Raw genomic sequence first — 24,959 nt, 5'->3', positions numbered from 1 at the left:
TAAAGGAGAGTCTTGAATTCTCTGTATCCTCAGGTCTGAGAATTCCTATCCTGGTTTACTAAGTAAATGAAGTAGTAATTCTGAATTCACTCATCTCTCACTCAAGAATTTAAATGAGCGGAAAAATATCTCTATCTGTGAGCAATTGCTCTTAATAACCATATGGCAATTATGTGTGTCCCCAAGGGGATAGTCTTTATTTTGTCATTAATTATAAGTTTATGTGATTTGCATCATCACACCAGGAAGATTATACTGGCTTGCCTGGCAACCCAGGATATAGGTCAAATCCTCATGGCAGTGTTAGAAGAATGCAGCTTTATACTCTATTGTGAACACCACATACACTCCCACAATGCAATTCCTCCTGGTTAAATACAGATGTAAGACTAAGGCTTGTAATCAAGGAATCAAGCACTAATCATTGATTACATTCTGCTTCACAGCTTGTGAAAGGCGTTGTTGTGGATCATTAGACATAGCCCCTTACAGGAGCGTAGGATTATTTATCTGTCACCAGTTGCTTTACTCTCTTTGCTACCAGTCTTGCAGCTATCAAACAGAAATGGCTGCTACAATGCAGAAGAATATAAATGTTATCAATTTACCTCGTTACCAGGCAGAGACAACCATATTCATTTCCTGAAGTCCAGGAACAGGTTAATGATTGTTGGTTGTTTTGTGGGTTTGGGGTTTTTTACCACCTGGAAACCAACATAGTAACAGGTTAAAGAATCTAATGGCCTCCTGTTATAGAGAAAGAAGGACCATGTTTTTTCCTGTGTTTTGCCTGCAAATGAGAGAACATTGGCAAGGGAGCTTGCAATACAGGAAAAAGTTGTTGTTTTTCTTTTTCCCTAGAAAACATAACGGCTGAAAATTATGTAAATGGCATATACTGGTCAAATTCAGAAGCTACAATTCAACCTTCCAGCTAACAGTTCCAGGAGTACTTAACATTTTCCCAAGGAATCCGAGTACATACTCTCCTATGAAGCTTATACTCCACTGCAGAGAAATAAAGCAGAATAAGGAAGCTAAGCAGATGCTTCCTAAAGAAGTGCTTGAAATATTACATCAGTTTAATTTCTGTCACTGACTTAAAGCAAGTAATTGACTGTGTTCAAGTTTACTTTGCTGTGAAATCAGTTTAATTCCTTGATTCAAAGAAAAGTAGGTGAATCCTGGCACTGTGTGCTTATATAGAGGACAGCTAATAATACCCTCTACTTGCCTCCTTGGACTGCTTTGTGGCTTAGACAGACTGTGTAAGGCGCTTTCACTCCATCTAAAGAAAAACCATAAAAATGTAGCGGAATGCTATTCTCCAAGCAGAAACAGGTCAAATCATGAGTCAATTTTTCCAGTCACTTATTAGACATCCTGAAGAATTAGCAACAAATATATGTATGAGTATAAAAGGTCTTTGGAAGTGAATTATTTTAAAGAGTGTTACCCATTCACTAGGGTAAGGGCGATGACATTTCACAGCAGAGAATGAGTTATTAAGTGAGTCTGGGGATTCTGCAAACTGTTTAAATAAAAATTAATAATAGTTGTTTTATCTACTGTTTGTTATCTCTACAAGAAGAAAATAAACATAATATTTGATCTGTCATCTCTATAGTATCTGTAGTATAACAGAAAGAAAAATAGTGTTTCTTCTCTAAACTGTTTGTTAGTGGCATATTTTCACTAGCTAAGGAACAAAGGTGATTACAAGCACCTTCATTTAACATGCTGCCAAGTACCCAGCTAGATACTGGCCCTGTTGACATTGATGTTGCTGAAGTTTGTAGCAGATGTAAAGAATAGCTAAGATACAGCTTTTTCAGTAACATTAGAATCATTAAAGTCTTTGACTGTTATGATGATGATGCAATATGAACATTTTTTTTTCTCATTTCCAGGTCTTGTAACAGATTATCGGGTAAGTACAGTATCAGTGCAATAATTAATACTATTACTTGGATGTACTGGTATTTTTAGGACTTTATTTTCCATTACTAACAAAAATTTTCAAACTTTATGTTTCTTTACAAGAAGGATGTAGCTCGCTAAATTTTTTAACATTCCTCAAATAGAATTTTTTTTTTGTTTTTTGAAAAAAAAATATATTTAGGGGCAGAAATTGTCTTGCATGTGCAATATCTTTAGATTTAGGCAGTAGAAAGAAGTTTCCTAAAGTTGTGCGTTTGGTGTTTTTTTTCTTTAACATAGTGAATAACACAATTTAAAAAAAATTAAAAGCATCTCTATTTTAATCTTTTACCATGGAAACCCTGTTGTTTTGAAATGGAAAACATGCCTGTCTTTGTAGATGTTAGCCCCACAACTTTAAACAAGCCAATGTACATGAGTTTCTCAGATCCTTGTTTTCCTTAAGCCTTTGAGGAGAATTCAGGATGCACAAAGAAAATTTGATGTGACTCATGGCCCTTCCGTTCTGACTCCAACCTCCTTTGCCAATTTTAATTTGAAAATATTGAGTATTAAGCATTATTAATAAATTGATAAAGCAGGAATAGATATTTCTTCCATTATTTGATCCACCTCTAGCAACTGCCCCCCGGATGTGGCAATGTGGTCCACTTCAAAACCAGGGCAGAGTGAACTTTCTGCTGTGTCCCTGCACTGGTGACTCTGACAAGAGCTCTTCTCTCTGGGTTGCAGCACTGGCAAATCCCCCTGGGCAGGAGGTTCCGCTCCCTGAAGCTCTGGTTCGTGCTGAGGATGTACGGGGTCAAGGGGCTGCAGGAGCACATCCGCAAGGTGACTGGGAATTGCCTTCTTGGGTGCCTGTGGTGGGATGGCAAGGGGAGCTGAGCTGGATGCCTGTCTACTCTCCATGGCTTCTGTACACAGCAGAAAGCACAGGAAACAGTTCTAGGCAGTCAGTGCAACAGGGCTGCTGCTCATTTGCCCCATGTAAGGTCACAATTTCGTATCATGGCTGGATCAAAGGTGCCATTCATTTTGTGCTCATCTTTAGGAAAGAAAAGTCTTGGAGTTTGGAATTTCTACAGTATGGTACCACTCAATCCCTCTGAAATTAAGCCAGAGCACATTCATGGTTTTATTGTGGAAACACATGGATATTCATTACTTCTTTATTTTATTAATGTGCATGCATTGGTAGGATGTTTAGGTTATGATTAAGGGATACAGTGACTTATTTGGCATGTCTCTGCTGTTGCTATTTTTCTTGTTTAAAACATATTCCTGTTAAGAAAAGAATGTGTACAATTTACAGTTTGTTAATACTGTTATAAGTACTAAGTTTATTCTTGATGAAAAAAGGAGGGTTTTTAATCACTAAAAACCACATGTGGCGCCTGTCTAAATTATATATATACTTCCTCTGTAGCAGTAAAGTCAAATTCAAGCATACCTTTCATCTTTATGAAGTTCAGGGAAACCTCTAGTGACAGGAGATCCCTGACTCAGCTCTAAATATTTACAAAAATATCCATTAGCTAAGGGCCTAGCCTAGCATACCAAATTCCTTGCAGACACACATTCTTTTCAATTTTGGTACTAAACAGAAGAATTCCTAAGAAAAGCTTTGGAAGACTCATATCAATTGCACGGCCTTTTGTCAGGCTGGTTTCCACAGGTCAGTATTTATATTCAAAAAATTCTCTCTTTCCCTGTCTCCCACATATTTCCCTGACTGTTCTGTCAAAAGCTGCTTGTCTTCAGAGAATCATAGCTGAGGACCAAGCTTTGATATTTTCTGTGACAATACAGTTCAGGAAGGCTAAGCAAATGAACCTTTTCTTGGAGATACTGACTCCAAAGTAAAACCCTTGTATGTTTCCTCATTTGTAAAGGTAATTCAGACAGCTAAGATTTCCAAGGGCTTGTTGAAATGAGTTCTAAAGACTAAATTGTTCTTTAGTGTAGATATAAAAATAAGCCATGAAAAGACAAAAGCGATAATTAGGTGAAGAATTTTTCTCACTGTATATATCTTCAAATTGGAACCATTAAATTAATTTCTCATCATACCTTCTTATCCACCCCCAATGAATGCTGGTTCAGTGGGTTCCAAAGCATCTTAAAAAAAAAAAGTAACTTCTATTTCCAACAAGCCTCTGTTGAACTTAAATTTCAAGAAATAATTGCATTTCATTTGCTCCCTGCTCTACAGAATTTAAGGCATCTCTTGTGAGTTTTCAGATATATTGATAAAATTACATCAATAACTGCAAAATGGAAATTAAAAATGCATTTTTTATCTTGTACTTTTTCCTTTCTTCTCAGGAATTATCATGAGCTTCAGGTAGATTGTGATGACTTTTCTTTCTGTGGAGTAATAATGAAGTATCTAAAACAGCCTGATATTGGTTCAAATTTTCATACCCATATGCAAGTTTCCAAATTAAAAATAATTTGGAATTTAGCTTCACTTGTTAGCTGAACTGTAACATTGCTCATCTCCACGCCTGGCCTTGAGAAGCTGCTTTCTTTTAAACGTGCTGTAGCATCTTGCAAATAACAGTTTCTATATTCTCATTGCTGGCCAAGGCAGTCCCAGGTAGTTCCTGGTCCCAGGCTGGTACTTGGGTCCCTGCCTACTTGGGACTTTTGGCTGCGTTTTAAGGGAAGTCGTGTAGGTGCCAGAATTATTTCTGAAGCTGCGTGTGATGATTTGGAGATCCATTTAGGTGGGTGATGGAGTGGACATAGGTCGAATGAGAAGAGACCTAAGAACAGTGGCAGAGGCAGGTATTGCAAACTTCCAGTGGGGAGCAGAGGGGCTGGAGCTGGGGAAGCATGGAAAAGTGGTCTGTCTCTCCTGTATTGTTAAGGAGTTGCCCCAAGGGAAGGGTAACTGAGTTGGGCAGAAGAGTGGAGCTTTGAAGCAGCTCCTTGGGCTGGAATCTGGGGAAGGAGATGCCGATGTTTGCTCCTAACTCATAGAAAACTCTAGGAAGATCTGTGCAGTGTTTATAGATTTCTAGTTAGGCTTCTTTTGTGCAGCCTGCTGTTACTTACAAAGGGGTTTGAGATTTTCAATAGTGATGAGCTTCTGACGTGATATAGAGGGAAAAAATACTGTAGATCCTTCAGAACCCACCCTATTGTATGTTGGCAAGTTTCTGTGTGGAGGAACGAAGACATCTGTAACTATCTCTTCACAAACTTTTTTCATTGATGTAAACTGTCACAAAAATTTCCCCGCCCCCGTCTTTTATTAGTATATTTTAAAGAAAAGATGTTTGTTGTGTTTGCAGCCTTAAGGTCTACATCAAAATGATTGGATAACCACAGCAACTTGGCATTTCTTTGAGGATGGCATTTAGGGACTAAAATACTCCCAGGAGATGAGAATGTGTGACTTGGATTTAGATACAGGAGCTTTTTTTGTTTTCCAAACATTCCACTTATGCACTCCTTTCACACACAGCATGTCATATCAATCTATTGCAAAGTATAGGTTTTAAAGCAGTGGTAAAGGGGAGGATAGTTATCTTTGAAGGATGTGGGGAGAGACAAATAAAATTTTGGAGGTAAGTCCAAAAGCCACAAAGGAGATGTAGAAAAGAGGGCAAACCCAACAGCAACATTCTTCTGGACTGATGCCAGCTACTCAGAGTCCATATAAATGTGAAATCCAAATGCTCATGTAAATAGCCCATTTGTGAACTGCTTGACCATCTCTTTATTATTCTTTTGTTGACTTAAGTCCTCTCAAAGAGCTCAGAAGTAATTTGAGAAATTTAGCAGTTTATTTTAGTATGGTTTTGTATGCAATCCCTATGAACATTGTGACTCAACTGAATCCTCCTTAGGACCAGAAGCAATCAGTGTACTGAGGATAATGAATGCCATTAAAAATTGATAGTAGAGTCCAAGAAACTGGAACTGTAAAGAACAGCAATACTAGAGATAATATTTGAACTGGAGAGTGGCACAGTCCAAGTGGCTGTTAAGAAGACTCTTCTGACAGCATTTCCCTTCAGTGTAGTGGGATACAGGCTAAGGCAGGCAAAAAAGTGAAATTTATAGGAGAAAAAGTATGAAATTATCAAGACAAGGCCAGTATGCTTGTCTGCATATACACAGTAGTGTATTCTGATGCTTCAGAGAAGCTCCTTGCAGTAAAAGCTATTTTAGCTTTTGAAGGCGTTGCCCAAAAATTAAAATTCAGCTTGAACACTTCAGTGCAGAAGCATTTATATTTACATTTACATTTAAATTTGCATTTATATTTATGTTTACAATTTTATTTATATTTATAGATATAGATGTAGTTATATTTATATTCATAGTTATAGTTATTTACTCACAGACATACATAGAAAAATATTTAAATTTTTAAATAGGGACCACATCATAGTGCTTAGCAAGTTTACTGCTCCTATTATTGATTATGTAAGATATTTCCTTTAATCCAGAACAACCAAATTAATTAGATCTCTTGTTTCTTTCCTCACTCTTCTGCAGAAGAGCAATGGGTATTTAGCTGAGATAATAGTGACACATAACATTTCCTTACAAGCCTCTTTTTTTCAATCAGCTAAATTGCACTGCAAATACTGGGGCTGTTACTCTGTTCCTATCGACCAAGATGCTTCAGGACACTAACACAGTCCATGTGATTCCACTCTGAGAACCTACCTGATGAAAGGATTGCTCAAATGGTAGTTTTAGAAACAGTATATGAGCTGGTTTGTTATGTCCACTTTTTTGTTAAATCAAATAACAGTTCTAGATAAAATAATTTTGAAAAGTTAAATAATATTTGAATGCCAACATAAAGTAAATGGTGCTAGGGACACAGCTTGACACAGATGTCAAAATCAAATGCACTTGGAGAGTTAAGATATCCACAGGTCAGGCTTGGTATGCACACATTCAGCAGAAAAGTGAGAACAGCCTGTCAGTCTTTAACTTCTTTCCTATCCTCAGTTTCAGTGCCTGCAGTTTTCCAAACAGGACTTTATTTTCTTTGTGTACCTGCCTGTCTTGAGAAGCTGGAGCACTAAAGTCCTCCTGTGAGTTATTGCCATGCTGACGTCCAGAGCGTGGGTACAGCTTTTGGACTTAGAGAGGCACGTGTGACACCTCAGTGCCCTGCAGTTCTACAGAGCTTGAACTTCCAGGATTAATAATATTTAACTTTACTGTTGCAGCAATCTTTGTAAGAGCAATTCAGGATAATAGCTTAGGGTTCAAAGGTGCAGAGCCTTATGTAACTATATTTAGGCGAAGCTATACACGTGAAATTCCAGCTAAATCCCCACTTTCTCTCCTTTCAGTTCAGTAAAACCTAAAACACTTGGTGCCCCCCAGTGTCTTTACTAATTATTGCTGTTAAGACTTGCTGTGGATATCCAGATATGAATGCAAAATACTTCTAGAATTTTGGTTTGTGGCATAACTGGAAAAAAATCTATTTTCCCTTGCTTTTATTTCTTTCAAATTCCTGAAAAATAATTTAATTCAAAAAGTGGACATAAGTACTTGCTATAAAATGCACGACTTGGGTTGGGAGTTTTCTTGTACAAGCTTCTCACAGTTAGCCAGATCTTAAATGTTTGCTTCATTCAAGTCTTACGCAGATAAATTTGATGAAATTCAGCTGGTGATTACATTCAGCTGGACAGTTGTGAAATTTTTATCTCATTGAACATGATTTGTTTTATGGCTTTGATTTCCAAGACATGGTACATGCAGTGCAGAATTTTGTGAAGCTGTGTAAAAGACGTTTGGTTAAAGCTTTAGGACGTGAGGATTGGAGACAGCAATGGATCATTACAACACCTGTGTCTATTTCATGTATGTTTTTCATGCACTTATTATGCATATAAGCATCTGTATGTATGCATATACTTCTGGTTGGATTTCACAGCTGCAAATTCATGCCCTTTGTATTAGCAGAACATTCAAACGCCTTGGAAGGGATTGAGCATTTTTTACTGGTCTCATTCCAGACTCATGGAGCTTTCAGGCTAAGTTTAGAGGGAGATGATAAATGGATGTAACAAACAGCAGAGCAGAAGTGGTAACAACAGGAAAACTGGCTGGTTGTGTAGGGTACCAGTAAGCCCAATATGAAGGTTTTGAAGAAATATTTTGATTCTATCTAAACTATGTTTTTGTATTTCAAGAAATAAAAAAACACCAGAAAGCTATGATTAAGATTGCAAAATGTGTTGGCATTTTTTCCTCTTTTCTCTTTTCTGTAGTTTTTGTTTTGCCTTGTCCTTTTGGAAGAAGTTCTTGTGAGATGAGACATTCCACATTTAACCTTGACCCAAAGTGATATGTTTCATTTTTTTTAATGGCTGTCCTTGAACTTAGAAGAAGTCAAAGTGCAAGAGCACGGGCTTAGTTGTTTATTTTTGATAAAATTATTTGCAATCCTAAATATATAAAAGCTGAAGAATCTTTGAACAGGATTTTTAGATATTTCAGATAATTTTTGGTATAGGCTGGATTTTTGAAGGCTTTTGTTTGAAGACAAGCTATGATTCAAATGGCTGGTTGCTGTTGTTGTCTTACCTTTTTTGGTTGGTTGGGTGGTTGGTTAGTTCTTTGGCTTTTGCTAGGATGGTGAACACTAAGCTAATGATATAGCCAGTAGGAGGGGGACTGGATAAGATATGTAGGTGCCTGATAAGGATATGTGTTGGTTTTTTGAAAGTGCTTTTAAATTCATTTTCTCTTTGGAAAAAGGCAAAGCAAAACATGATATGAGTATGCAAGTATCACTGACTGATGTTATGACTTCCTAGCTGGTTTTTAGTATGTCTGTTGGTATTTTCCTATTAATTTGAATTTTGGTTTCATCTGCTTCAAAATAATTGCTCTGGCTTGGTGCCCAGTGTCATTTTTTTTGCCTCAGTAACTTCTCAACAGGTTTGCTGAGATTTGCTGTCCATCTTGGTTATACTGCCGTCAACTTTTTTTTTTTTCAACTGAACCTGAGCACACAGGTCAGAATAGTGAGCAAATCCTCCCTTTCTTCACAGATTTCTCATATTAAGTGAACTATTCTAAAAGGTGTATCTTTTTAGCTCAATTTTCACTGAAATTGTGACATTTTTTTATCTATATATCTCTGAATTTCCCCTTTTCCCTCTAATGACTGCTGGATTCTTTAGCCATTCCTAGCCAAAACTAACAGTGAATCTGAAGGAGAATCATTAAAATTATTCGCTCTTAATGTGGTATCATATCAAATTGTGCTGAAGTATCTCAAGAAGTAGACCAGCACTAAGACAGACTGAGATACTAATACAGCAAGGGCTCCATATGGTCTCTGGGAGTCATAAACGGGATGGAAGTTAACACAAACAGATGGCAGTATGTGAATATTATCACACATCAGCAGAAGGAACAGAGCAAAGGAATGGAAAATACTTCAGCACACCTTTTCTCTTGATGAATCAAATGTATTCAGTATAGATACTCTTTCTCTTCTCAGCACATCAGACTGTCGCATCAATTTGAACACTTAGTCCTTCAGGATGAGAGGTTTGAGATCTGTGCTGAGGTTGTCCTGGGGCTGGTGTGCTTCCGGCTGAAGGTAAGGCAGCTAACATCTCCTGCTTCTTCTCTCGTGGTTTATAGCAACACCATAACCTGAAATTGAATACAGCCTTTGTAGTTAATATACTTGATTGTTTTTTAAGGAAAGTAAAGCAAGTTCGTTTAGAAAAAAGCAGATGAGAGAAAAACGCTTAAGACAATTTTGTTAAAACTGAATCAAAAGCTTAAGAAAAATTAAAGCATTTTAAGGTATAGAAATACACAGTCAAGATAAACAAATGTTTAACCAGTCACATAAAATGACTTACATTCTATGTGTGATGAGCTTTGATAAGATTATTGTTTTAGTATATTTCTTTAGACTTCTGAGTATTATGTGTGTATTACTTGTTTCTTGACAAGTTAATTTATTACATGTATATATTTAATATTTAATTGTATTAGAAATTACTATCACAGATGAAAATCAGAGCACTAAACACTTTTTTATTGTTTTCTCTAAAGACCATTTTCATCTACAAAATTGTATGGTGAAACTGGGAAAATTGAATTAAGATATGTTGAAGAACAGGTTATGTGGGAGGCCAGCTTCCCTGGGCTGCTTTTTATTATTGAACATAATCCTTTTGCCCTAGTTTACCTTTTATTCCCCAAAATCTCTCCAAGTGCCAAGTTCATTGATGTGGAGACCTTGCCCATAGAAACTAGAAAATTCATTCTGCACTTGGAGCATAAAAGCTGCAGTAGTTGGGAGAGCTCATTTGTTTTAATCAGACATGAAAAGGGGATCAGTGTCTCAGTTTAGGTAAAAAAATCATTTTTTAGAGGAACTTGCAGCTAAAGCCTCTGCAAAGGATTGGATTGTAACACTGAATCTGACCACCAAGCAATAATAACAATAACAACAGCACTAGTGTTTTCTAGTCAACATGATACCTAAATGAGCTTTTAGTTTTTCTGAAGGCTGGCAAACACATAATTTCTCCTTCTGGGTAGTTTATTTTTAATAGATTCTTTTCTCAATCATTCAGTTGCCCAGGTTACCTGAGTTTGATGCAACTGGCTGAAGAAGCTAACAAGTAAATAATAAAGTAATGGTGAATTCATCTGAAGTAGGAATATGGTTTTGTTTGAATTTATAATGTTTAAAGTAGTTTTTTTCAGTCAATGCAAACACAATCTCTTTCCTAATAAGAACTTTTAAAAAATATTGAGGGATAGATTGACTAGCTTTTATTGCTGAATAACAAAATATTGGGTGCAGTCTGCTCTCTCACATGGAACAAGAAAACAAGTTTTGCAGATCCAGACCCAGCTGTTTGTGCTCTACATTTACTTTGAAGGAACAGTTCTGGTGAAATAGAGCATAGCAACACAGGAATTGTCACTTTTGATCAGACCAGTAGCTCATCTACATCTGTTCTCCTGTCCCTCATGATTCAGAGGAAAAAAAATTACATCTAAAGGGAAAGATAATTTTACAATAGGAGGTAAATACTGGACTTTTAGCTAAGAAACCTTTGGACAAGTTTTAGAATAACAGCCTGATTCCACTAAAAACCAGCGTTGAAAGTACAAGTGTTTTCATCTCTTGCCTGCCTGATCTAAAAAAAGAAAAAAAAAAAACCAAAATAGCAGGCTTTACAATTAGGAGGGTTTTAGAGCTATTTTAACATCTTTATTTGCTTTTTATATCACTCCTTTAAAAATCTTAGTCATTTTTTATAGTTTGCATTAAAATACATCTTAGAAGCAGGATATTTATAATTTTTATGTAGTTATAGGAGGACTAAGGGTCAGGGGACTTGAACTTTATAATTCTGCCCAGCTGTAAAAGTATGAAATATTTTTTCTTACTTCCTTTTTTCTTGAGAAGCCCTTTTAAATTTTTTTTTTGCTTAGCTGTAACTTTTGTTTCCTTTCACACTGTTGAGCAAGTGGACTAATTACCTATGACTTTTGTATTATAATTATTTCATCAAATATGTCATGCCAAAGGGTTACTTTTAGGCCTCCTTGTCATGACTGCAGATGAATACAAGTCAAGCTAGTAATTTCTCCAAGGGGGTGAGAATGCTGTCTTATTGAAGCTCACAGACTCAATCAAAGCTGCCTTCTCAAAGCTCTGGGAGAGGATTAGTCACTACCAACTTCAATTTGACATGACACCCTAGTGTCACAGCAGCCCTAAGGTGGAGCTGTGAGAGTAGAACAGAATAAAGATAAATTAATCTTTCTCCTTCCTCCCATCACCCCTGCCAACTTAACATCATATAACTGCTTGTATTGCCTGAAAGTCAGTGCTGTGCATTTGATATTAAAGGCGAGGATTGTCATGTAAATAATGCATTAACTTTAATAAGAAAGCAGGACATAATTGTCACCAGTGACTGACCTGTAATAGGTGGGGACTTAAAAAACACCAAAGCTGGTCCATTTTCTTAGTTGGGAGTAAGGCTAAGCCATGAATTTTAGGATGTTGCACCAAATTTGTAGCAACTTGTGCTAAGACAGAACAAGGTTTTGATTTGGGTTCAACTCCTGATATGAACTAAAATGTGAGAATGATACATTTATTCTTGCTGCCAGTGGGAAAATGTCTGCCTTATGCTTTGGTTTTATATGGAAAAGGCTAAGCAGGAAAGATAATTGCCCAGTGTGAGAGAAGGTGTTTTCTGGTCAGGATGTTTTCAAGACCAGTGCTGCCATAGTAACACAACTGCTGCTGAACAGAGGGATTTGTCCATTTGCAACTCTTTTTCCACAGTCAGTGCTCAGTAAGGGGACACTGCAATAAAAATGCAGATGTTCCCAGAATCTCTTGCAATTGTGTGCTACCACCAGCGTAATAGAGTAAAGGTTGCACAATACCTGAGATCCTCTGATGAATTCTGTGGTGGATAACTCATACAGAACTTGAGGCAAATACTTTTTTAGAGTTTCCGCAGATAATATGAAATCTTATTATGCCAGGGATATATTATCTTAAAAGATATTTAATTAAGGGTAAGATTTCATATTCAAAAGAATCTCTCACAGCAGCCATGCTTAAGTGAGGAAAGTTAGAGTAGTTTACTGCAAAACTTCCTCCTGTGGTTGTTTGATTAGATCCAAGAAGAGTGTAATAACATGGATACTAGACTGTATGCTTTTAACATAGCTCACTACTTTAGGTCACAAAAAGGCAGTCAGCTATCACAAATGCCCCAGTGTGAACACTGCTTCCAAACTGAAGGTAGTCCCTAAATCTCTTTGTGACTCAAAACTCCTCTCTTACATCATCATCTTTTTGTGATCCTTTCATGGCAAAGCACAGAGAGATGAGAACGTGGCTGCTTGTTACTGGTGCTACTTGGGCTTGGCTGCTTGGTGAGATTTAAATTTTCCAGACTTGTTTCTGAAACTTATTGCCATATCCATTGAATTACAATGATTTCAGGGCTCAAATGAACTAAACGAGGCACTTCTTAAATGCATAAATGATGCCAAGAAGATCCATCTGGTCCCATGCCACCTGCGAGAGAAGTTTGTGCTACGTTTTGCTATTTGTTCCCGCACAGTGGAATCCACCCACATCAAGTTTGCCTGGCAGCACATCTCACAGCTGGCAACTGATCTTCTGAAAACATGGGGGCAAAACCACCACCAGCAGTAACAGCAGTGAAGTATAAGTGGAGATGAGGTAATTAACTGGCTTTCTCTGTGTTGCCAAGTTTTATTTTAGGTGCAGGTGGGAAAGTCAAACTATGAAGGAAAAAATTACAAAACCTGTTATATAGCCCAGCTGCAGTAGCAAAATTCTTGCCAGCAAGTTGAGTTGTAACCATAGTCATTCCTTCTCTGTACTGTAGTTTCATCTTGCCTGTTTCCAGGATGCACATAGCCAAGGAGACTCGAGCTGTCATTTCTTACCAGTTTGTAGTCAGGAGCATTTTTTCAACCAAGCAATGGAAATTGAAGGGTTGGTGCTCCCTCCATTGTCCCTGTTCACCTCCAGTGTGTCCTGTCCTTTCTTCACAGATGAAACTAAGAGGTATTATAACCAATTAATTTAATATTACTATGACTGCAGGAAGAAGCCAAGTTGGGGAAGTTTAGTTCAGGTTCTAAATATGTTAATATCTGAATAGGCATGCACAAATGCAGTTGCCAGGATTTGGGGCACTATCATGCCATGATACACTTGCTGCAGTAATTTCATAAATGAACAAAGGACAAAGGATTTCAAGACCTCCTTCACTGCATAGCCAGACCTATGGGAATGAGCACTGACTGATTACTAATTGTCCTGTCAGGTTCTCTAATTTCCCCTAAATTGTTTGCTTTTAAAACAGCCATTTTGTCAAATTCCAGCAAATAGGTTATGCTGTTTATTGGTTTCCAGATTGATCATTGTCCTGGGTTGATGGAAATGTCATAGTGACATCCCTGAAAAGCACCTCCTGAAGAGTTTTATCAAAATATATGCTAGCTGGTATTCTATAGTTTTAATCAATTTATTATCAGCAGTGATTACTTGAAAATAGTCTGTAAGGTATGTTCTGTGAAATTGAGTTGTGATTTGTCTTTATGGCTACCATTTTGATCATTTTGATTACTCATGGTGTAATAAATCTTTGACAAAATGTGCTAAGAAATATGATGTCAAAAATGTTACTCTTAGTTTCTCAAATTAGATAACAGATGAGTAAATAAGATAAAAATAAGAAGTAAGAGAACAAACCCCCAAAATCAGTTGTGGTGCCCCCATCAGTGGTTTTCTTCCCTTAACAGTGGTGAATGGAAAATTAAAATACTGGAACATGTCTTTCTGAGAAAGTCAAATCATATATATTTGACACAAACCATTGATACATCCTCCTGTCAAAGACAGGCACAGTAAAGAGCTAAAATAAAAGTTAGAAGTGAAAGTCAGAAAAAGTCAGAAAGTACTTTTACAATTTTAAAAACATAAATTTCACGGAATTATTTCTGTGTAAATAAGAACAACATAAGTAGCTGCTTCAAAAAAAAAAATAGTATGTAGGATTAATTTCTACATTTGCATTTCAATCTTCCTTTTAATGCTCATATTAACTTCTAAAGCCTCTTGACAAATGTGCACAATCATTCAGCTTTCTTCCTCCATCCCTTTCAAGTACATTCCCTATGGCTGGGAAGTTGCAAGTAGACCAAGAAACATGGATCAGTTAATTTGGGACATGATGTTCCCCTACCTCTGTCTTTCCTAATCTCTCACTTCTGGGGTGCAGAGTGGGAAGGATTACTATTTCCATAAGGAACTGATTTCTCAGGTAACAAATGAAGAAAGGGATAACCAATGAATTTGGTAAAACACAGTAATATTTGAGCAGGTGACTGACACAAGACAGTACTGTCAGCTATAGTGTCAGAAATTTTGATAGCATCGTTCCCTTCAGCAGAATCAATATGAAATTTAGCTTTTCTGTGGTAGCACAATGGAATAGATTGGTAGACTGAAGAGAGTGGAAAATGCTGGCAGTTGTTGCCTTTCTCTGTTACTATTTTTTTTTTAAACATTATTCAGATCTCATTACCTGGAAAACAGTGTTCATCCATAATACGTATCTTCCACACTGACACCATTTTACAGCTTTTACGTTATGAAAACTCTAAAATCTTGGGGCCAAAGAAGAATTACACCACCTCTGTGAGACAGACCATTATTTTGTATGTGAAATATATAACCAGGTCTGTCCAGGAAAAAAAAAAAATAAATAAAAAAAAAAAAATAAAAAAAGAGAGAGAGAGAGATCAAATCTGGATCAAAGCTATCACAGAGTAAATCCAGGATAATTCCACCAAAATTAAATGGAGCTACTTTGGACTTAGGTGACTATAATTGAAATTAAAAATCTGACTAATAAGTATTGGAAAAGAAAGGCATAAGGTAAGGCACCACTGAACTGAACATAAGAAGATTCTGCTGGAAATCTGCTCCATGGAAACCAGAGCAGAGATGAATGATGCCCACCTGCGTGAGCCTCAAACTGCTGTAAAACTGGGATGCAGGCAGGATGCACACCCAAACCTTGGAGATGTGAAATTGTCCCCAACAGCCCAGAATTAGACACAGATCCTTTTAGACATTTGTGGGAAAATATTGCCAAAATAACATTTTTCAGTATCTGAATATCAGTTTTAGAAGTGGCTATTGTCCATATACAAAAAATCCTTCTGGCAAAGAATTTAAAATTTAAGAGAAAGGCTAATTTAAAATATAGGAGGAGCAAAATTCAAATTTTGTTTGGTTTTTTTTAAGAAGTGACGTAAGTAGATCTGTCTAATAAACAGCAGTGATGAGACCCATAGAATTACATTTCCCCATGGCTAGCCCACTACAGAAACCTGAAGTTCACAGTTCTGGTTTTTCTATAGGATAATTCAAATATCTAACTAGTGAAGTCTCTCATACCCTCTTTTCTCCATGTGAAAATTCCTTCTTAGACTATTGACTTTAGGTCATCCAAAAATGAAATATGGGCTATGTAATCAACTCAAGAAGAAGCACTGAAAGGAATATTTTGAAAGAAGATCATAACTGCTGTTTCTGTTCTGTAGCTTTGCAATGTATCTGTAAGTGAGAAACACTGTATTTAGAATAGTTAAAGTTAACCTGGATTTATTGTGCCTTGTGCAAAAGCTAATACAGTCTGTGCCGATGAATACTGTTTGATATTAAAAATAATTACAAAATCCCAGAACTGTTCTTTAGTAGAATATCCACATCTCAAGGAAGACTGCAGCTATTAAAGAAGGAGGGAAGAAACCTGACTTTTACTTTCAAGAACCTCAATTTATTTTTTTTTCAACTAGCAGAGTACTTACATTCTTAATGACAGATTATAAATATATTTTATTAGTGATGGTGAAATAATGAAAATATATGTATTTATTAAAATATTGGTAATATATTATATTCTGAACTGCATTATAGTTATCAAATTTTTTATTTTTTATTGCCTTTACATACAAGATTCTGCTCATGTCTGTTTTGTTGTTGTTGAAGGTTACTCACATTGAAGTTGCCTTATGACAGCAGTCTAAACCTTGAGATGTATAAATCTGAATTGCTCAAAGACAGAAGCAAACAGATAAAACTGAGAATCCTGAAGACCAGGGTTGTTGGAGGGAGCAGGTTAAATAACCATCAATGGATAGCATCTATATAGCATATGTAGAGTTTGTATGTGCTAAATGGAAAAATAATCAGAACTTTAATGCTCTAATTGTAATTTGTGAGCTGCTGACTCCCTTTAAAATTTGTATCCAAAACCTACTGAACAGACATATAGATTTTAATTGGCAATATTAATAAACAGAAACAAAACTACAGATACCGTCTCTTTGTACTTAACTAAGCTTTTCTTGTCTCATCCATGCCAGATGCACTGCCCAACTTCCCCACTTTTATCAAGTCAGCGACCCTGATTTTCACCACCAAGGACATTGTTTTTTACGTGTCCTTCAAATTACTTTGCAAGTGGGAGTTTGCAAACTTGCAGGAAATACCCTCCTCAGCAACAGGAGCCCGAAAAATACCTGGCCACACCCAGGGCCAGTGCTGCCCCTCTGCCAAGTTCTGCACGGTGCTGCAGCTGGATCTGCTGCTGGAGCCACCTGCCCAGCTTCAGCTGTGGTTTGTAGCTCCAGTGCCAGCGGGGAGGACAGGGAAGTGCCCATGGCATCAGTCCTGCCTGGCTGCAGCCTACTTTCCCAAGGCTGCTTTGCTCCCTGCTCCGTGCAATCCCAGGGAAATTGGGCAAGCATGCCTAGGGAAAAAATTGATGGCAGCAGCATCACAAACTATTTAAATGTCAGCCCAGTTGGGTCTGAGATGACAGCTTGCAGATCAGCACAGACAGTTGAATATGCTGTCTGCACTAATGGCATAACAAGCCTGATGTATAACAAAAACCTGACAGTAACTGCAGGAAAGGTTCCTCACGGGAAATGAAATGTTCACCCACACAGAAGCGTCTCTGTTCATACCAGAGGTGTAACTGCAGCTTAGAGTGCTAATTTGCATCTAGATTGGTGTGCTGATTTGAACGTGGGTTGGTGAGATCCAGATGGGGACTCCATCACCACACTCAGCTCATGGGATACTTCCACACGGACCACCATCTTTTGCCCTGTGAAACACTGTGTCATTTATCTTGTCCTTGCCAGAGCTGTTCTCCCAAAAAGGCCTGTGCAGCAGCTGTTGCCTTCAGGAGTGTTACATTCTCCAGCCTCTCTCTTCTCGGCTGGTCTGACCTTCAGCTGAGGAACCAAGCCTTGTTCAGAAAGGTTTTCCCGAGGCGCGTGAGCGGGGCTGGCAAAGCACGGGAGCAGACACACGGGCACCGGGGGGAGCGCCCAGGGCTGCGGCAGGGGCTCGGGAAGGGCGGGGGACACGGGCAGGGGACACGGGCAGGGGACACGGTACTGACCCCACGTTCCCCACAGGGCAGGCGCGCGCCACTCCACAGGCTGCAGCCCGCGTGCAGCCGGCCCCGCCTCCTAAGGCACGGACCCCGCGCCCATTGGACGGCGCGCCACTCCCGCGCAACCAATAGGGAGCGCCCGCCCTGCCGCGCGCCGTCCCTCTCAGCCGTGCGAGTGACGTCAGCGCAGGGAGCCCGCCCTATTCCACCTCGGCCCGCCCTCCCGACTTCTGATTGGCTGCGCCTCCCACAGCGCCGCTATCCGATTGGCTGGCGTGAAGGGGCGGGACCAGGCGCAGAGCGGGCGCGCGCGGTTCGCGGCAGCGGCGGCGGCGGCGGCTGGTGGGTGCGGGGGGCGGGAGCGGTACCGCCGGGACTTGGGGGGAGCAGGGGGAAAGAAAGAAAGAAAGGAAGGAACGGAGGGAGGGAATGAGCTGCGGGACCCCCGGGACACTCTCGGGCTGTGGCCTCCGCTCCCCGGTGCCGTGAGGGGGGACCCGCCCGCCGCCGGGCCGGCCAGGGCTCCTCAGCCGAGGGGCCGAGCCTGCCGGCTGGGAAGGGCTCAGCCGTGCCCGGCAGCTTCCCGGCCGGACTGCTGGCCTGGCGCGGTGCGTTATCCCGGGCCCCGTGCTGGGCGTGCTGCTGTGTGGAGGCGGCGGCACCGGCGGCAGCTCCCGCTCCGCGCTGGGGCCCGATCCATTGGTGGCAGTGCTGGGATACACCCCCGGCTTCTGGCACGCACGCCAAGTGTCTGGAACAGTTCGGGCTGGACGTGTGCGCATGGGGCTCTCGGAGAGAAGCTGTAAGGCTACGGGGACCATTAATATGGATTAGACTAGGGGAGAGAATGATGCTGGACGGTGTTTAAGATGTATGTAACTAAAGGGTGGGTGTCGAGACGATGGGTCCAGGCTCTTCTTGGTGCTGCCGAGCAATAGTACAAGAGACAATGGGTAGAAACTGAGGCATAAGAAATTCCACCTGGATGTGGGGAAGAACTTTGTTCCTGTGGGAGTGACCACACTGGAACAGGTTGCCCAAAGAGGCAGTGGAGTCTCCCTCACTGGAGAGAGCTCTGAACACCCTCCTGTGCCATGTGTGTGCTGGGATGATCCTGCTCGAGCAGGGAGGTTGGTCCAGGTGACCACTGTGGTCCCTTCAACTTGAACCATCCTGTGAATAATCGAACTGAAATTTCAGACTGGTTACCACTATTCACTTGTTATGGCTTTCCCTCAGTGCTATGAAGGTGACCACTGAATCCTTAAGAAAGTGGTGGTGAACTTGAGATTATGTTCTGAATTATGGAAATATTTCATGGGGACAAATGCCTGCTATTAAACTTTTCCTGAACTTAGTTTTTATGTCACTTAAGATATTTTTGATTCAACAGTTACAAATTATGTGCACCATGACAGCTGTTTAGAGAAAAGAAGTAAAAGGCTGCAGCCTTTCATCTCCTGTTCACCTGCCACTCAGGTATGGATGAATGATGATGTGAGTTTGTATCAGATTCTCCAGGTGCAAGTTAGACTTCTCACTGTGTAAAAGTTGGCAGTAACTTTCCAGAGAGAGTTTTACATTTGTGGGGTTTTTGTTTGTTTCTTTTAATTTGACTTGCTTGTGGAGGTGCCAGATTTACAGGTTAAATGTATTTTGACTTTTCTAAACAGCTCTACAAATTTAGGCTGTAGTAAAAAAATATTCAAACCAAAATTATTTACAAACTCGTTTTTTATCACATGTGTAACCATATAAGCATATGAGCAATAATAATTTTGTGCTCTCTGTTGTCTAATGCTGCTGCCAGGCTTTTTGCAAATAATGAAGCAGGACACTCCCACATAGTCTGGATTCCTTCAGTTCTGTCTCCCCAGCCTTACATAACACTGCACATATACCTTCATCTGCACTCCTATGCAGTCTGTAGCTGATCCAGAGGATTGCAACTTGGCTCTGTTGGAAAGAGTGCAGAATGTATGGACATGACACTTTGCAGAGAAAGAAAGAAAATACATCCTGAACATGAGCAAATCATTTCAAGTCAAACAAAGCACTCCTCCTGAGGCAAATCTCATCTTTCCTATTTCCTGAAAAAAACCCCCAACACTAAAGGAGTTTAAATCCCACTTTCTGAAACTGAGAAACAATTATTGCTTTAAACACACAAGAGTTTTGTTTCTCTAATGTGTAAAATGGGGACATTTTAGGACCTTCTAAATGGAAGAAATAATTTTGAACATTTGCTAGTAATCTGTTAATATTTTCTTAATCTGAAAGTTTGCTACATTTAGGATTATTCATTCCATTTTTATCTCCCCTCGGAGACACTGCACACAGTTTTACTTACTAGCTTAATTGTTTCATTTTTATTACTATCTCTGCAATAAATGAAATCATTCTGACAGTAGTGTACCCTCTGTCCTCCGCTGCACTGTGCCATATTCTGTCAAATAAGAATGAAAGCACTGGTGATTTCATTTAACAAGGCCAGTTTTTGCTTGGCCATCTGTTACCATTCTTTGCAGCCTACTTACCTCCCCAGGAGACCTCTGGTTAGAAGCAGACTCTTTTTTCTTTTCTCCCTACTTTTTTTCTTTTCTTTCTTTAGACAAGGAAGAAAAGAGAAGCTCACTCTAAATGCCTTTAAACCACCACAAAGCTGGTTGCTTTTTGAAAAGAGTAGTGTCCAGACTGGCTAAGTAGCTTGCAAGATCTCCTGCTCCGTTTCTCTCAGTTAAAGTAATTTTAAAGTAGGTTTTCCTGTGTGAGTATTTAGGAAAGGAGGGAAGCATCTGGTGCAGATGGTGTGAAATGGGATTTTGTAACTGCAGGTGTTTTCTGTCTGTTCCAGTGGCAGTGATGGAGGCCCCCACCCCCAGTGCATTGCACCTGAGTGACTGGCAGGAAAGTTACTTTGCTGTCACCTCTGGCACCTGCACGCCCGGGCAGAAGGCAGATGGATACCGTGCCAAGATCCTGCGTATTCAGTATGCATGGGCAAACTCCGAGATCTCCCAGGTCTGTGCTGCCAACCTGTTTAAGAGGTACGCCGAGAAATACTCTGCGATTATTGACTCTGGCAACGCAGAGACCGGCTTGAATAACTATGCAGAAAACATTTTGACTTTGGCAAAATGTCAGCAAAGTGACAGTGACAAGTGGCAATCTGCCTTGACAACAGAAAACGTGTTTGAATTGAAGTGTGTGCAAGAGAAGATGCAGTCTGGCAAAATTTTCCAGAGCTCTCAGATGGCACCGACAGATGCCTGTGTACGAGCCGGTAAAGGGGTCAGTGCTGCTCCAGCGCTTCCCAAACTCGATGTCTTCAGTAGTACCAGGGAGACTGAGCTCAGTGCTGGCTCAGCAAAATGTGCAAGCCAGGGACCAGATCTTCTTGGGCACCCCTCATCTTGCAAGTCCCTTCAAGGCAGTCTGCCTCCTGTGACCAGAACTTCAGACACACTTCCTGCCACTTCAGCCTCCTTAAGCAAACAGGTTCCTCCCTGTTTCCAGGCAACTCCACTCTTTGGAAGTAAAGAAGCCACTAATAGTAGTTCTCCGAAAATGTCAGGTAACTGTTGTGATGGACAAAATTTGTCTCTTTTCAACCAGTCAGCTGTACCTGCCTGGTCTGCAAATTCTGGGAAAAGAAAAGCATTTTATGGTCTGGCTGATGAAGGCAGCACAGCTATTTCTAGCCTTGCTCCATGTCAGGCTTCCGTTTCTACAGAAACTAATGGTTTTTCAGGGCAAAGAAACAGGAATGAAGAGAGCAGTGCTCCTGGGTTTAAAACTGCAAAGGAACAGCTGTGGATGGATCAGCAAAAGAAATCTCAAAACCAACGTGCACCAATCTCATCATATGGAGGTGTGAAAAAATCCCTGGGTGCAGGCAGGTCTCGGGGTCCGTTCAGCAAGTTTGTGCCTCCAGTTCCGAGACAAGATGGAAGCGAGAATGGAGGAGCACAGTGTAAGCCTCATGTCGGGGAGTCGACAGACCCATTGCTGCCTGTGGATGAACGGCTGAAAAACATAGAACCGAAAATGGTTGAGCTCATCATGCACGAGATCATGGACCATGGGCCTCCTGTCAGCTGGGATGACATTGCTGGAGTTGAGTTTGCCAAAGCTACCATAAAAGAAATAGTGGTGTGGCCCATGCTGAGACCAGACATCTTCACCGGTTTACGTGGTCCTCCGAAAGGAATTCTTCTCTTTGGCCCCCCTGGGACTGGCAAGACCCTCATAGGCAAGTGCATCGCGTGCCAGTCTGGAGCAACGTTTTTTAGCATCAGTGCCTCGTCTCTGACTTCCAAATGGGTGGGTGAGGGGGAGAAGATGGTGCGTGCGCTGTTCGCCGTGGCGCGGTGTCAGCAGCCAGCCGTGATTTTCATCGATGAGATCGATTCCCTGCTGTCCCAGCGCGGAGAGGGGGAGCACGAGTCATCCAGGAGAATAAAAACTGAATTTCTGGTGCAGTTAGATGGGGCCACAACCTCCTCTGAAGATCGTATCCTAGTGGTTGGAGCAACAAATCGGCCCCAGGAAATTGACGAAGCTGCCCGAAGGAGGCTGGTGAAGAGACTGTACATCCCTCTCCCAGAAGCCTCCGCCAGGAAGCAGATTGTCACCCGGCTGATGGCAAAGGAGCACTGCTCTCTAAGTGAAGAGGAAATCAAGCTCATAGTCCAGCAGTCGGATGGGTTTTCTGGGGCAGACATGACGCAGCTGTGTCGGGAAGCTTCCCTGGGCCCCATCCGCAGCCTGCAGTCCGTGGACATTGCGACCATCACGCCGGAGCAGGTGCGGCCCATCTCCTTCCTGGACTTCCAGAGTGCCCTGAGAACGGTGCGGCCCAGCGTGTCCCCCAAGGACCTGGAGCTCTATGAAACCTGGAACCAGACCTTTGGCTGTGGCAGATGAGCTGCATCTCAGCTGTTTCACTGCAGCAGCTTCGGCTTCAGCCCTGCCACGTGTTAAACCTGGGGCAATCTAGTGCGTCTGCTCTTCGGTTTGTTTTTGTCCTGGAATTGAACCTCCTTGTGTTATGCAGGCAGATGTCCAGGCTCTGGCTGAGGTTTTGCCAGCTGAAAAGACTGTGAGGAACTGCTGGTCATGATTTGGGAAATTGCTGAACAGCAGTGGCATGGGGAGGCTGACAGAATTTACAGATTGCTGGGAGAGGTGGGCGAATTTCACTGGTGTTTAAGGGGAAGAGTTATCAAACCTCACAAATAATTGAAAAGAATATTGGGGTAATCTTGCAAGGTCGACCTACTGTATCAGTAAGGGATTCAAGCAATAGCAGAAATACTGATTTTGGGTAGGGGTATGGCAAATCTGGGGTGGATGGGGAAGAGTAATTAGAGATGTTTTGTTTGGGAGATGACAGGAGCAGAGGGAGGAGAAGGCAGAAGTGGATGTGGACTTGTATGAAAAAATGGAAGGGGGGAACAAAAGAGGAAGGTCTTTTGAGCATTGCTCCTGTCTGACTGCCTTTTGACTCATCACTGCTGTCAATCCCAACTTCTCATTAAAAACTATTTCTGATGATTTTCTGCTTGACCTTGCTTTCTGTGCTGCATCAGCATGTGTGGGTGTGTTTTATTGGGTCGTCTGGGCACCTGCAGATGGAGAAGAGGCCGTGGGTCACGCTGTGGGGTAGGCTGTGTGAGCAATTGGGTGCTGTAGGGATCCAAAACTCACTGTCAAACTAAAGGCTGGACAAGCTGGCAAGGAGGAAAAACAGGGTTTGGAAAGAGCCCCCCAGTGACAGGATAAGGGGGCTCAGGGTCTGGGCATGGGTATTTGATAAACTCAAATCCTGTGGCAGTGTGTGAAGCTCTGTGAGTGAGGTGTCCTTGTGGAACTGGGGAGTGTGGGATTTGTGTCACACACAGGTGACTTCAGGTGCTGTGAGGGTGGGGCTGAGGGACAGGGTGGGGCTGTGGGTGGGTTTATGGGAGTGCTGGGTAAGACACTGCTCCCTCACTGCCCTTGTGTGTCTGTGTGTGTGTGTTTGTATCCACTGGTTTGGATTAGGGGCTCAGCCTCTCTCCTGGCTGGACCCCAAGCAGAAACAGCAGCAGCTGCATCCATCAAATTAAGATGGAAGATGCCTTACTGTGGGAGTGCTGGGCTCTAGTGGTCAGCAAGGAGAAATGCCATGTCCCAACACCTCCTGTCTTCCACTGCTCCATAAAAAGTCCTCACGTATCAATGGTAAATTTCCTGGCTAACTTGTATTTGGCATTCATACTTGAGGCATGAAAGAATGCACAGCCTTTATTCACATAACCTGTCCTTGCCCACTGGCTGAGCACAGCTGCCACTGAAAGGATAATAAATGGAAATCTTTCCTTGGGATTCCTTTGTCAGTGTGACAGAGCTGGCTGCTCTCGCCTTTGCTTCATTTTCAGTTTCTCTAAAGAATTTTTTCCCCTGTTGGGGAAAATGCAGAGCTTAAAAGCTGCTCTTCCTCAGATTTCTCTGAAATTGGATGAATGCTGTTTAGCTAGCATTTTTTAAAGATGCTGGAAACTACAGGGCCCAGGAGACTATAGTGAGCCTTGAATTCAGAATCATTTGGAAGGCTTGCAATTTCTTAGAGCTCATTCTGATTTAAACAAATGAGTCAGTTTTATTCATAGGTCATGATTTTAGTAAAGTATGATGCATATTAGAAATTGTTTTACAGAGATATAAAAATTCAGGTATGGGAATATATCTTCATTTTTGAAATAGTGGAAATACAATAATTAGATTATTTTGTAAGAATAAATGTGTGATATTGTCCAAACCAATTGACTTTTGTGCCACTTGGGTAAAGATTATGAGATTAAATCCATTCTTACAAGATCAGTTTTAGAGATCTGTAAATACATACTAGGTGAGATTTTTTCTCTCTCCAAACATTTCTTTAAATTCATTGTTCAGGCAAGTGAATGAAACACTAGAGAATTTTAATTGTTTAGTCAAATTAAGGGTAGCTCAAGGGTTAAA

The 24,959-nt window shown here is 40.7% G+C and overlaps 1 protein-coding gene across 1 annotated transcript in view; it reads left to right on the top strand.

Annotated features, from left to right (window-relative positions):
- The window catches only part of LOC306798961 (uncharacterized protein), a 78,622-nt gene extending 55,412 nt beyond the window's left edge, over positions 1-23,210 (top strand). Inside the window, exons 11-19 of the mRNA XM_079299369.1 lie at positions 1,911-1,930; positions 2,674-2,772; positions 9,440-9,541; positions 12,944-13,155; positions 16,535-16,646; positions 17,698-18,318; positions 18,534-18,728; positions 19,397-19,433; positions 20,809-23,210. Coding sequence (XP_079155495.1) covers positions 1,911-1,930; positions 2,674-2,772; positions 9,440-9,541; positions 12,944-13,155; positions 16,535-16,646; positions 17,698-18,318; positions 18,534-18,728; positions 19,397-19,433; positions 20,809-22,880 — 3,470 coding nt within the window. The 3' untranslated portion in view covers positions 22,881-23,210. The remainder of the gene's footprint in view (positions 1-1,910; positions 1,931-2,673; positions 2,773-9,439; positions 9,542-12,943; positions 13,156-16,534; positions 16,647-17,697; positions 18,319-18,533; positions 18,729-19,396; positions 19,434-20,808) is intronic.
- The last annotated feature ends 1,749 nt before the right edge of the window (positions 23,211-24,959 follow it).

The sequence above is a fragment of the Erithacus rubecula genome (genome assembly GCF_903797595.1).
Source record: "Erithacus rubecula genome assembly, chromosome: 3".
NCBI lineage: Eukaryota > Metazoa > Chordata > Aves > Passeriformes > Muscicapidae > Erithacus > Erithacus rubecula.
The sequence above is the reverse complement of the archived record's forward strand: the minus strand, read 5'-3'. Positions and strand labels throughout refer to the sequence as shown.